The following is a 14292-nucleotide window of genomic DNA, read 5'->3' on the forward strand; positions in this document are numbered from 1 at the left end:
GCAACTCACAGAATGGGAGAAAACAGTTGCAAATCATCTGATAAGAGATTGATGTCCCAAATATTTAAAGAACTACAACTCAACAACAACAAATCCTGATTAAAATCTGGGTAGAGGACTTGAATAGCCATTATGCAAGAAAGATGTACAAATGGCGAATAAGTACATGAAAAGATGTTCAACATCATTAGTCATTAGGGAAATGTAAATCAAAGCCACAATGAAACACCACATCCATTAGGGTGAGCTAAAGTGTTGTAGAGAGATTGGAACCCCTGTGCATTGCTGGTGGGAATGTAAAATGGTGCAGCCACTGTGGAAGAGGTATGATGGTTCCTCAAAATAATCACTGTATGATCCAGGAATTCCACTTCAGGGTATATAACCAAAAGAAGCAAAAGGAGGAAGTCCAAATAGGTCTTTGTACATCTGTGTTCATGGCAGCGTTATTCACAATAGCCAAAAGGTGGAAGCAACCCAGGTGTCATCTGCAGATGAATGCATTAACAAAATGTGGAGTATTATTTAGCTCTAACAGCAAGGTAATTTTGACACATACTATATATATAACATGAATGAACCCTAAAGACATGCTAAGTGAAATATGCCTGTCTCAAAGGAACAAGTGTGTGATTCCACTTAGATACCTAGAGTACACAGGCTGGGGAAGAGGGAAATGGAGAAAATTTATTGGGCTCCCATTGCTGAAGGTTAAGTTCTGAAGATGGATGATAGTGATGGCTGCACAATAATGTGAATGAACTTAATGTCACTGAATTGTATGTACACGTAAAAAGAAAGTGATAAGTTTTATGTATTTTTTTTTTTTCAAAAATCAGTCTTTCTAGATGGTTTCCAGGACTTACCCACAAAGAAAATGCTGTTCAAGCTCACAACTTGAAACGTTAATCCTTAGCATTCAAAAACTCCCACACATTTAAAATGCTCTCATTGTAGTAGCTAAAATTTAAGTTGAAGTCCACTGCCATTTCAACTTTCACTTCCATTGGGCATTGAAATCAATGAGCTAAACAGATCAAATATTTGAGTCCTTGGCTCTCTTAAGCCACCTGAAAACTTACTGATTTCTCAATACAAAGGAGTAATTTGTATTTGCATAATACAAGTATTTTGCAAGTTGTAGAATGGCTGTGTACATGTCACCATATGCTTCCAGTAATCTAAGCATGCTGTCCCAATCTAAACATGGTTAGCATGGCTCTAGGATCAGAATTAGTCTCTTGCCACATGATCAATAAGCACAAGCTTTCTTCCCTACCATCCCTGTTCTAGGTGGCACGAGAGTTGGAGCCCAAATCTTTTGGAGTGCCCAGGAGGAAACCCTATGATCTCCCTTCTCAACCACAAATACCTAAGAAAATACTCTTCTCCTAGGCTCATCCCCCAGGCAATGCAGGCAATGTACCCATAAATAGGGAAGTGAACTGCTGTATGTCAGGCATGTACTAGATACTGAGTATCCAAAGATCCTAAGAGGGCTTAAAGTGGCAGGAAGATACAATAATTGCAATATAGCGTAACAAGTGCCACAGAAGCATGGATAAGTTTTGAAATGTTAGATTGTGTCTTGGTCACAAGACAGGTTTAATGATGTTATTAACATTTGATCTGGGTGGTTAAGATCAACTACCAGTGCGATATAGTCAAAATTTATTACCTCTATTCCTTCTTAATCTTTTCCTATCTCAAGAACTAGTTGGGGCCGGGCGCGGTGGCTCACGCCTGTAATCCTAGCACTCTGGGAGGCCGAGGCGGGTGGATTGCTCAAGGTCAGGAGTTCGAGACCAGCCTGAGCGAGACCCCGTCTCTACTAAAAATAGAAAGACATTATATGGACAACTAAAAATCTATATAGAAAAAATTAGCCGGGCATAGTGGCGCATGCCTGTAGTCCCAGCTACTCGGGAGGCTGAGGCAGTAGGATCGCTTAAGCCGAGGAGTCTGAGGTTGCTGTGAGCTAAGCTGACGCCACGGCACTCACTCTAGCCTGGGCAACAAAGTGAGACTCTGTCTCAACAAAAAAAAAAAAAAAAAAAAGAACTAGTTGGGTTCCCACTAACATTTTCTCTTCAAGTCCCAATTAGTATTACTTTCCAAGGGGGAAGGGAAGATATAAACACTTCACTAAGGATGGGCCCAAAATAAGTCCTTCAACCAAAGTTCAGCATCCCAAATTTTAACAGCTGCCTGGGAAATACATTTGCTCTCCTGTATGGTTTTAACTACGTTAAGAGATCTTCAAAATGAAGTTAATTCAAATAATACAAAAATGTTACTTTCCTTTAATACACAGAAATCACTTTCCCAATCAAAATTATGCTCTTAACTTTCTGCCTCAGTGCCTTAAAAATCAACCCAAAACATTTATGGTTACCTAGCAATGGTTCCTTTCTGCCAAGTGTTTTGAAAACCTGATGAAAGCTGTGGACATTCCCCAGAAAAGTACATACTAAGTAGTCATAATTCTGAATGTATTTCCTAGGCAAAGGGTGAGAGTGGGCAAGTGCCTGTACAGACTGCAGAATAAAGTCCAAAGGTGTGAGGAAAGGGATCTGGTAATACCATACACATACTTTCTCCATGCTGTTGTGTTGCAACAGGATAAAAAATTATTTGGGGTAGGACATTTTCAGCAATTTTCAGTTGAATTCGTAGTTAGTATGTAAGTATATCCAATTCCATGTGATGTACAAACTCGCTGGGAACAGTGGCACATGTAACTGATAAAAGGAAACAGCAGCTTAGTAAGAGTACTTTTCCTTTTAGTTCTTACATGAACTTTCTTACACTCTCATCCAAGTTTAAAAGTTTTCATTAATCGTTTTAAAGATGTACAAGAGCTTGTATCAAAATCATGTTTAATAAAGGTCCTTCCATTTAAAAATGAATAAAATAATCAGATAATATTTAAATAGGCAGACTCTAGTTAAAAATCTATTGCACAATTTTTATTGGAGGGGACATTCTTTTACCATTTCATCTTTACTATAGAAGAAATAGACTTATGATGGTTCTACTTATGATTTTTCAACCTTACAATGGCATGAAAATGTTAGGCATTCAGTAAAAACTGTACTTTGAGTACCCATACAACCATTGTTTTTCACTTTCAGTACAGTATTCAATAAATTATATGAGATATTCAACACTATATTGGCTTTATGTTAGATGATTTTGCCCAACTGCAGGCTAATCTGTTTTGAGCATGTTTAAGGTTCAGTAGGGTAGGTGTATTAAATACATTTTTGACTTATAATATTTCACCTTACAATGGGTTTAGTCGGACATAAATGTATCATAAGTTGAGGAGCATCTGTATACCCAATGTTGGTAATGTCTGATTACTTTCACTAAACGCTTACTTGAAAAATAAGACTCTTTCCTCATATCAACCTTGTGACGTAGGTCTTTAATTTTAAAAACTGAGAAACAGGTATAAAAATTAGCCCTCATTAATTTATACAGTACAGCTAAAACTGCTACTTATGACCTGATACCAAAATGCTCACACACCACATAGTATTTAAGAAGGGACGTGTTTCACAGAGAGGTTTCTGAGATGATCCTTTTAATTACAATTTATAAAGAAATGTTTATAAATTTATAAAATTTTATAAATTTATAAATAAAAACATAAATTCATACAGAGTTGTTTCAGCAAGAAGTTTCCCTCCAAATGAGAGGATTATAAACTACACAGATCTGCTACATACAATTTAAATGAAAAAAATATATAAATTATACCTAACATGTTAAGTATAATAATGGTAATAGATTTTGACTTTTAAATACTCCTAAAAGCTGTTGACTGTGAATACTGCTAAACCTTTCCTTTCTGTTTATGCTCTGACAGAGAATGGAAGAAATGACCGAGGCTTGAAGTGACTGAAATTCTTCACATGGTTTCTTGTGACCAGTTGTAGAGTGTAAGGTCTTTTTCCTAGAATTCAAAGACAAAATAAAAAGTCTCTGATTTGAAATCAGAATCGGTCTGCTGACCTGCTAGCCACAGCTCGAATATTGCCATAAACCTTTGATGGAGGATTTCCTGGAAAGGAAAAGAAAAAAGTAGTTATGTATGTATAATATATGTATACAAATATACTCAATAGAAACTAGTCATCCCTTGGCATCTGTGGCAGATTGGTTCTAAAACCCCTGCAAATAGCAAAATTCTCAGATGCTCAAGTCCCTTACTGAAAAGTAGTGTATTTGCATATATCCTCCCATATACTTTAAATCATCTCTAGATTATTTATAATACCTAATACAATGTAAATAGTTGTTATACAGTATTTTTTTATTCACAGTATTTTTGTGTTATTTTCTGTGTGTTTTTAGAATGTTTTTGATTTACAGTTGGTTGAATCTACAGATGTGGAACCTGCAGATATAGAGGACCAACGGTACATGGAAAAGGGTCTTCAACCCTAAAAAGAACAGGGACATTTTTTCATTGGATCTACCTGAAGACAAAAAAGTTTTTAAGGAAATCACACCCAAATATTCTCCAAAAGACATTTTAAATTTCTAAGAGCCAAAGGCACTGAGTTGTCAAAATACTTCAAAAAGAAGCCAGGCAGCTAGACCTGGGCACCAAAGTAGAATCCCAAGTATTTTCTGAGCAAGCTTCTAGGATTCTATAACTCTTATAATAAAGTACTACTGGCTTTGCTGAAGGATCATGAAAATGGGATTAAATGGATCAATTAAATTGATCAAAGCTATTCAGCAGCTCCTTTTTTGCTGAACCTAAAATGTGATGTTCGCGGCTAGTCTGGAATGGCTCTGCTGCGTACCTCATCGGGAAAGCAGCAAAGATCTAAGCAACATTACCCAGCAAACACCTTCTATTCTTTAGCAGACAAATGTAATCTAAGCAAAAATATTTCTACTTTTTTCTCTAGGTCCACATTTGCAAACTCCTAAGGGTTTTTACTTGCCATCTTTAACATTACCCTAAACTGCTTTGCAAATGTGGTTTGAGTTCCTAAATTAATTCCCTATTCTTTCCAGAGAAAACATCAAAGAAATAAACTGCCATTACCCAGGATGAGGTTGCAAATGGCAGTTCTTGCCATCTTGATGTTTTGGAAAGAGCCAAGGATGTGAACTTTCCTGAAAGAGATAAAATGAGACAAATTAGTAACAAAAAACATTTCCTTACTGAAGTCTTATAAGCCAAAAACTGGAAAATGATGGATCCAGATTCCTAAATGAGGGTGGTAGTGATGGTTGTACAACTCTGTAAATACACTAAAAACTAACTTTAAAAAGGGTGAACTCCAGGAAGAGACTCCAAGAACCAAAGGATTCTAATAGCAAATAACTAAGGTGACAGGTGAACCCAGGATGGCCACAGTGCACCAAGGATGAAAGCAGAGAGGGCAGGGGTACTTTTGGAAGAGAGTTCCCTAAGGAGAGATTTCTAAAATGTCTGATGCATCTGAATACACCAAGAGGACATAAAGACAATGAATAGACTTTTACTGAATTAGTACACTGAAAGTTAAGAAAGCACACAGACAGACACAGAAGAATTACTTCCACAAGGAGCACATTTTCTCAGGACCTCTTGAGGCCATGTGTTCGGGCCAATCACACATTTAATTTAAACCTCTTTAAATTAAAAAACCAACTAATAAAGAAACAAACAAAAAACTTCCTCAAATGAAAACAATGTTGCCAAGGAAAGATAAAGTAATCACAGTATTTCACCTGGCTCAACTATAAACACACTGAGCACTGTTTTTTGTTTGCAGGCAATATTGAACTCCTGAACACTCATCTACCAAGAGCACAGGTGACCATGGGGAAGACAGACAGGAATCGGTAAGCTGGAGTGTCAGAAAGGCTGACTGTGTGTGGTAGAGGCAAGAGGGGGGGTGAAAGAATGCTACATCTTCATCTTTCAGGACAGAAAGTCAATAGTGAATCTCAAAAATAAATCAGGAAGCTGTATATAAGCAAAATATCTAGGAATAGAGACATAAATAATTTTTTAAAATTAGCTAAAAGAGTTGAAATTGGGCCGGGCGCGGTGGCTCACGCCTGTAATCCTAGCACTCTGGGAGGCCGAGGCGGGTGGATCGCTCGAGGTCAGGAGTTCGAGACCAGCCTGAGCAAGAGTGAGACCCCGTCTCTACTAAAAATAGAAAGAAATTATATGGACAACTAAAATATATATATACAAAAAATTAGCCGGGCATGGTGGTGCATGCCTGTAGTCCCAGCTACTCGGGAGGCTGAGGCAGGAGGATCGCTTGAGCCCAGGAGTTTGAGGTTGCTGTGAGCTAGGCTGAAGCCACGGCACTCACTCTAGCCCGGGCAACAGAGTGAGACTCTGTCTCAAAAAAAAATAAAAATAAAAAAAAATAAAAGAGTTGAAATTGGTTTCTCTAAAGAGGGTGAAAGGGAGGCAGATAGGAGAAACTTGTTTTCTTAACTATGTGTATGTCTCACTTTGATAAAAATAAAATTATTTAAAATAGAGCATGGAAGATGAGGAAATAAAGACAGCGAGAATAGATAAAGTGGGAGTAGTGTTGCTACTAAAAGAACCAAAGTAATAGGGCAATAGTTGGGAAAAGAATGTAGGTTTCAAGACACATAGGCAACATTACTTCCCATCTGCTATACTGAATATATCTGGGACAAATTGTTTTTAGTTTTGTATCTTGCTCACATTATAGTGTACTTTGCTAGGTTATTAGCAAGTCATCAAAAATAACATTTATAGGGCGGGCATGGTGGCTCATGCCTATAATCGCAGCACTCTGGGAGACTGAGGTGGGAGGGCTGCTTGAGGCTAGGAGTTTGAGACCAGCCTGGGCAACACAGGGAGACCCCATCTCTACAGAAAATAAGAAAAATAATCTGGACCTAGTGGCATGCACCTGTAGTCCTAGCTACTTGGGAGGCTGAGGCAGTAGGATCACTTGAACCCAGGAGTTTGAGGCTGCAGTGAGCTATGATGACAGCACTGCACTCCAGCTGGAGTGACAGAGTGAGACTCTCAAGACCACGTCTCGGGGGGAAAAAAAAAAAAAAAAGAAAAAAAAAATCATTGAGGAGAAGGAATATTTGCCTCAACAGGTTTTTCATGCAGATGACAGCACTGTGTTCTGGGAAAAAGTGCCAGAAGGACATTTATTAATAAGGAAGAGAAGCACCATGATGTAAGGCAGGAAGGGAACAGGCTAACTCTATTGTTTTGTGCAAATGCAATCAGGTTTATGATCAGGACTGCCTTTACCTACAAAGCTGCTAACCACCAAGTCTTGAAGGGCAAAGACAAACACCAGCTGCCAGTCTTTTGGTTATAAAACAAGAAGTCCTGGACAACGAGAACCCTTTTTCTGAACTGGTTCCATCGAGGCTTTGTCTCTGAAGTCAGGAAGTACCTTGCCAGTAGGACTGCCTTTTAAAATTCTTTTGATATTGGACAAACTCCCTGGCCACCAAGAATCCCATGAGTTCAACATTGAAGATGCCAAAGTAATTAATTTGCTCCCAAATACAATGTCTCTAATTCAGCCTCCAGATCAGGGAGTCATAAGGATCTTTAAGGCTCATTACACACAGTACTCTATGGAAAGGATGATCAATGCTATGGAAGAGAACATCATGAAAGTCTGGAAGGATTACACCACTGAGGATGCCATGATTGTTACAGAAAAAGCCGTGAAAGCCATCAAGACCAAAACAATCAATTCCCACTGGAGAAAACTATGTCCAGATGTTGTCCATGACTTCACAGGATTTTACAACAAAGCCAATCCAGGAAATCATGAAAGATATTATGGATATGGCAAAAAAAAAAAGGGGGGGGAGGTGAAGGGTTTCAAGATATGGATCTTGGAGAAATTCAAAAAAGCTAATAGACATCACAGCAGAGGAATTAACAGAAGACTCGATGGAGATACAATGAGGAAGAAGATGTAAAAGAAGCTGAGCCAGATAACAAATGGACACCAGACAAGCTGCCAGGAGGGTTCTGAGTATTCAAGACTGCTTTTGACTTCTTTTATAACATGGACCCTTCTATGACACAAGTATTAAAGCTAAACAAATTCTGGAAGAGGACTGGTACCACATAGAAACATTTTTAGAGAAATGAAAAAGCAAAAGTCAGACAAAAATTACGATGTATTTCCGTAAAGTTAAACAGAGCGTGCCTGCCTCTCCTGCCTCCCCTTCCACCTCCTCCACCTCTTCCACCTCTGCCACCCGAGACAGCAAGACCAGCCCCTCCTCTTCCTCCTCAGCCAGCACTCAACACGAAGATGATGGGGATGAACACCTTTATGATGATCCACTTCCACTTTAATGAACAGTAAGTATATTTTCTCCTCCTTACTATTATCTCAATAACATTTTCTTTTCTAGAGAAAGGTAGAGCTTACTTTAAGAATACAGTATATAATACATATAACACACAAAATATATGTTAATCAACCGTTTATGTTATCAGTCAGGCTTGAACTACTGATATATCCAACAAAGTGGAGAAACTCAAAATAACATACTAATTAAAAGAAGTCATACACCAAAACCTATATACTATGCATTTCCATTTAAATGAATATCTGGGAAAGGTGAGCCACAGTGACAGATAGTAGAGCAGTGGTTGCCTGGGAACACGGTGGGGGCAGGGGACTGACCACAAAGATGCACAAGAGAATTTTCAGGGTGATAGAACTGTGTAGGCGTGGTAGAACTACAGGACTGTATAGCATTTACCAAAAATTCATTGAACTAGATACTTAAAACAGGCAAATTTTATTGTATGTAAATTGTGCCACAAGAAAGCTGTTAAAACTTGGTTCAACTTAAATATACTTATAAATTTACAAATTATAAATTTAATGACATACTAACTCTAATTTCTTTTTTTTTTCTTTTTTTTTTGAGACAGAGTCTCACTCTGTTGCCCAGGCTAGAGTGAGTGCCGTGGCGTTAGCCTAGCTCACAGCAACCTCAAACTCCTGAGCTCAAGCGATCCTCCTGTCTCAGCCTCCCGAGTAGCTGGGACTACAGGCATGCACCACCATGCCCGGCTAATTTTTTCTATATATATTTTTAGCTGTCCATATAATTTCTTTCTATTTTTAGTAGAGATGGGGTCTCACTCTTGCTCAGGCTGGTCTCGAACTCCTGAGCTCAAACGATCCGCCCACCTCGGCCTCCCAGAGTGCTAGGATTACAGGCGTGAGCCACCGTGCCCAGCCTAACTCTAATTTCATTAACAAATCGTTTCACAGTTTTAGATTTCTAAATTCACAAAAGCTTTTAGGTCTATTCAGCCAGTCCCTGACTTATGATGATTCCACTTAAGATTTTTCAACTTCAGGATGGCCCGAAAGTGACACTTTCAGTATGTTCCTCAACTTACAATGAGCTGCCTCCAGACAAACCCATCATACGCCATACGCCGAAATATCCTAAGTCAAAAACACACTTTTGACTAAGGACATCTTCAATTTATGATGGTTTTGTCAAGACGCAACACCACTGTAAGTTGTGGAACATCTATATATAGTATTTTAAAATGTGGTGTACATTTCCACATTTTAAAAATTTCCAGTTCGAAAAAGCTTTTCACATGGCTCCATATTTCTGACTCAATCCATAAAAAAATATAATACCCTAGTTTTACGTAAAGAGGGCCATCAACACAGTATTACAATTATTCTTAAAGTATAAAGAATGTGTAAAATATAGATTCTAAATAATGATGAGCCCTTCCTTCGGTTTAGAGCAAAAATGAGATGATATTAAATGAAATTATTTCTGGATTTAATCTCAGGCAGAGCCCTCCTCTCAGTCAACTGCTTTGTTTCCCAACTTCATTGCATGGCATTATATCCTCTGAGCCATCTGCCAGTAAGATCCCCAACTTGGAAACAAAGCAGTTTCAACCTCAGAGAGGGATAATCCCAGCTTTACTTCTGGAACCCTTATTTTAAGCCCATATCATCTTACTTACATTCACTCATAACTGCTTTCTAGTTTTTTTGTTTGTTTGTTTTTGCAACAGGGTCTCACCATCACCTAGGCTAGAATACAGTGGTGTCATCATAGGTCACTGCAACCTCAAACTACTGGGCTCAAGCCATCCTCCTGCCTCAGCCTTCCCAGTAGCTAGGACTACAGGTGAGTGCCACCAAGTCTGGCTAATTTTTCTATTTTTTGTAGAGATGGGGTCTCACTATGTGGCTCAGGCTGGTCTCAAACTCCTGGCCTCAAGTGATCCTCCTATCTCAGCCTCCCAAAGTGCTAGGATCACAGGTATGAGCCACCAACGAGTGGCCCAAGCTCTCTAGTTTTTTAACCAATGTGCAATAGTCACCTTTCTTTTATATATAAAAGGCCTTAACATACATATGTATATATACACCTATATAAAAAAAAAGATGTAAATAAAACACATGTATCTTTTAGAAGACTCACAATGGCATTTGAAACACCAATTGCTTGTTCTCCCTTCTGATTTATTAGATTCACCTGAGACACAACCTAAATCTTCATCTGTAATATAATTTAACAGTGTTCCTAAATAATTTCCTTTTTGCTAAATAAGAAAAAAATATAATTTCTGGAATTTTCTCAACTAACTTAATCTCCTTTCAAACGAGGTGATGATCTAGTAACGCAGAACCATATACAGATGGTCCGCAACTTATGATGGTTCAACTTACAATTTTTCGACTTTACCATGGTACAAACGCCATTCGCATTCACTTTGCTGTACTTCAAGTACACAAATAACCATTCTGTTTTTCACTTTTAGTACAGTATTCAATAAATTACATGACCTATTCAACATTTTATCATAAAATAGCCTTTGTGTTGGATAATTTTGGCCAACTGTAGGCTAATGTAAGTGTTCTGAGCACATTTAAGATAGGTTAGTCAAAGCTATGATGTTCAGTAGGTAAAATAAATGCATTTTAGACTTAATGATATTTTCAACTCAAGATGGGTTTACTGCAACGTAACCCCACCGTAAGTTGACAAGCATCTGTACTAACAGATTTAGTGGCAATGTTATACATAAAATATAACTATTATGACTTTTTTAAAAAAATAATAAGATCAAATATAAATTATGACAGTAATTTTATCAAGATCAGATACTTACACATCAGCCAAAACTATCCGAGTCCGAGTCACATTCTCTATGGTGAATTTAGTTTTTCCTCCTTTACCAGCAATTCTTCCTATTGCTCTGGACAGATGGTCTCCCTTTAGAGGCTTCACTAAATGAGAAAAGCAAGACCTCAGAAGGCAAGCCATTCCAGCGCATCACCCACTTCCACAAAAAGTTGAACCACCAAGTAAATTTCCCTATACATGATACAAAATATATCTATTTTTTAAAAATCTGAGAGTCACAGCACAATACAAAGTCAGCAATACAAAAAAAGTATTTCACAGGAAAAGACCACTGCACACTCACCATCTGTAATTTCAAAAGACTCTAGGAAGAGATCATCCAACCTGATGAGGGCAAGTGCATCCTATAATGTAAAAATGAACATTGTGAAGGCCCTTCCATTTAGACACCTGAGAATGAGTGAAGTAGAAAGCATTGTGAAACTAAAATTTATAAACTGTAGAGCTAAAAAGCTCAAATTTTTAAAAAATGCCCAATCCACCGAAATGTTCATGCTGAATATTTTTCAAGTCCCCATTTAAAATGTTATAAAATCACCTCACCTCCACCTGAAACCCAAGAATAAAGGCTTTCACAAAATCAGCTGCTTTTGTCAGAGCGCTAACATCCTTGGTTTCTTTACAAGTCTGTTAAAAAAAAAAAAAAAAGGAGGAGAGGTACAAATTATAGCTGGGAATGAAATAGAAAATGTCCTAACAAAATACCATGAATGACCTCTCCCATTATTATAATTTCCTTCACCACCAACTTTCCCCAATATATTGTGTATGACCCAGGTTTGGGTGAGATAAATCCTGTATTTCGTTTACAAAACAAAACCTTCCCAGCTCCAGAGCTGGGCAGTTCCACACAAAGACTTTCAAATGACTGACTGCACCCCACCATTTGACTGATGAGACTCCAGGGCTAAAAACAAGACACTTCTGGCACAGCCCAATCATGCATACTCTGAAGGACCTCTATCTTCTGTTCATCCCTTCAATGCCCAACCTGGTCCTCTTCTCTTCTCCCTCAAGGCAGTCTTCCCTGGGAGTCCTGACCTAATCTTCTGACTTTAATTATCATTCATATGTTGATGTTTTCCAAATCAACAATCCCAGTCCTAACTACCTGCATGTCTGGTACTGAAGGGGAAACCAAGAATGGTTTAAGCAGGGATCTGCCCTCAAAAGAGAGAGAGCTACAATTTCCCATTTTCCCTATGTATGGTGACTTTTGGGACATCCTGTATTAACAGAGATGAGTCTATAACGGTCCTGATGATGGTATAAAAATCCTTAAAAAGGGAAGTATAATTAACTTTGGTCACTGATTCTGGTATAAAATTGGCACCCAGAAAAGAAAGCCCCAAGTCAATTAATTTTAAATGTCTAACTCCTGGATTGACACTATGGAATAAAAATACATATGTACATAATTTATATTTATTCTCAAAATAATAACATATTTTCCCCCAAAAAGAGTACCATTAAAACACAGTCATGCACCATGTGACAATGTTTCAGTTAAAGACCCACCACATATATGACAGTGGTTTCATAAGATTATAATGCAGCACATACAGAAACCTGATAAATGGTATTAGATAGTGGAATTGCGGACCAAGTAGGAGAAATAATTGATATTCAGTAATGGTGCTGGGAAATTTGTTTTCCATATGAAAAATATATGTAAATAAATATTACACACCATTTAGGTTTGTGTAAGTACACTTTGTGATGTTCACATAATGCCTAGGGATGCATTTCTCAGAATATATCCATGATGCTTGACTCTATATAGTACCTGTAAAATAGCAAGTACTTATGTTCATTACTTACATACTTCTGTCTAAGACAATCTCTTTACCTGGCCTTTTCTCAATTCAACACACAACATTATAAAAGATATACACAAACATAGCCAGTATTTAGCATAATGTCAGAACCAACTTAGGAATTCAATTAATATTTGTATTGAATGCAGATTTTGAAAGCATTTGAGAAGTTCAAACTCACTGTGATAAATTTAAAAACTGGAAGGAAAGCATTTAACAGAGTAAGTTCCATTAAGGAACGTCTACTCATGCCTTTTCATCCCTGTAGGAGAGAAAACCTAATATATTCGGATATGGTTGAGATTCTCCTTACCCGGATTTCTACATTCCTTGATTTCAAGTTAAAGCGTATCTGAAGTCCCAAATGTTCTACTATAGGAGTAAATATCTTCATCCAGTTTTCTTTTAATGGTGTGTATCTGTTCGCTGGGACTGGAATTTTCCTTGTTTCTTCTTTCCCACTCTGCAATAAAAGAACATACATGTCAGGAGACGTATGGAGGGATGGAAGTGGAGTTGTAAAATGACAGCTGATTCACAGGAACTAGTTCTTTTCACTGAACTAATTAAACTTCAGAAGAATCACAAAAGAACAGCACCCTGCAGCTTCAACAACACCCAGAGGCCACCAGCTTCAACCACCTCTGAACTTCCACTCGTCCCTGTCCCAAGATCCCCTCCAATACCAGGAGCCCGTCCCCGGACAGGGGCGGGAAGACGGGCCTCTTCGCCGGCCGGGCCTCCTCTGTGTCCATGCGGCCCGCGTCCACGCCCTCCCCTGCTGCAGACAGCTCATCAGCCTGTCGTTTCTTCGCCCGCCGGCCACCCTTGCGGGTGACCTGTGTGAAGCCCTCCTCGGCCTCGGCGCTCTGCGCCTCCATCCCGCCTTCCATCCTCAGAGATCTCTAGCCCCAGAGGGAGCTTCCGGCTTCAACACGTGCGCCGTTGCACCGCGCAGGCGCGCCGCGCAGGAGCTGGGTTTCGCCAACCAACCTCACGGCTCCGCCCCCTTCCCCGAGAAGTCCCAGGCCGGGGACCTGAGGCAGGAATTCGGTGAGGGCGGCGGGCTATCCTACAATATGCCTGATTCCTATGGTCTGCCTTCCGCCGCGAACTCACAGCCAAAGCATTTTGTAATCCCGAATATGTACGTGTAAGAAAGGCAGTGCGTAAAGGGGTGATAAGTGAATTGGTGCCCTCTGTGAAGAAACATGTCTATGCTCTCAGGAGCGCATCTGGCATTATCAGAGTTAACTAAATCCAACTTGTTAGGGCG

General features: G+C 38.9%; 1 protein-coding gene across 2 annotated transcripts; it reads right to left on the reverse strand.

Moving 5' to 3' along the window:
* Positions 1-3672: 3672 nt before the first annotated feature.
* PNO1 (partner of NOB1 homolog) lies at positions 3673-13952 on the reverse strand. Of its 2 annotated transcripts, XM_069494091.1 has the most exons (7): positions 13703-13952; positions 13330-13479; positions 11743-11826; positions 11483-11543; positions 11165-11282; positions 5069-5139; positions 3673-4069 (listed from the first exon to the last, which is right to left on the reverse strand). In XM_069494091.1, exons 1-7 carry the CDS (start codon positions 13907-13909, stop codon positions 4002-4004), a joined length of 759 nt encoding a protein of 252 aa, XP_069350192.1. In that variant the 5' UTR covers positions 13910-13952; the 3' UTR covers positions 3673-4001. The 2 variants fall into 2 exon arrangements, with proteins under 2 accessions (XP_069350192.1, XP_069350193.1); XM_069494092.1 differs by lacking the exon at positions 5069-5139.
* Between the last annotated feature and the right edge of the window lie 340 nt (positions 13953-14292).

The sequence above is a fragment of the Eulemur rufifrons genome, chromosome 19, assembly GCF_041146395.1.
Source record: "Eulemur rufifrons isolate Redbay chromosome 19, OSU_ERuf_1, whole genome shotgun sequence".
Classification (NCBI taxonomy): Eukaryota; Metazoa; Chordata; class Mammalia; order Primates; family Lemuridae; genus Eulemur; species Eulemur rufifrons.

What these genes read in the sequence shown, in the direction of transcription:
- PNO1 (XM_069494091.1), bottom strand. Translation starts at nt 13,909, where the DNA reads ATGGAAGGCGGGATGGAGGCGCAGAGCGCCGAGGCCGAGGAGGGCTTC. An exon ending in TGTCCGGGGACGGGCTCCTG is followed by an intron (nt 13,480 to 13,702) that starts GTATTGGAGGGG and finishes CTTTTATTGCAG; the next exon opens with AGTGGGAAAGAAGAAACAAG. An exon ending in CATTTGCAACCTCATCCTGG is followed by an intron (nt 4,070 to 5,068) that starts GTAATGGCAGTT and finishes TTTCCTTTCCAG; the next exon opens with GAAATCCTCCATCAAAGGTT.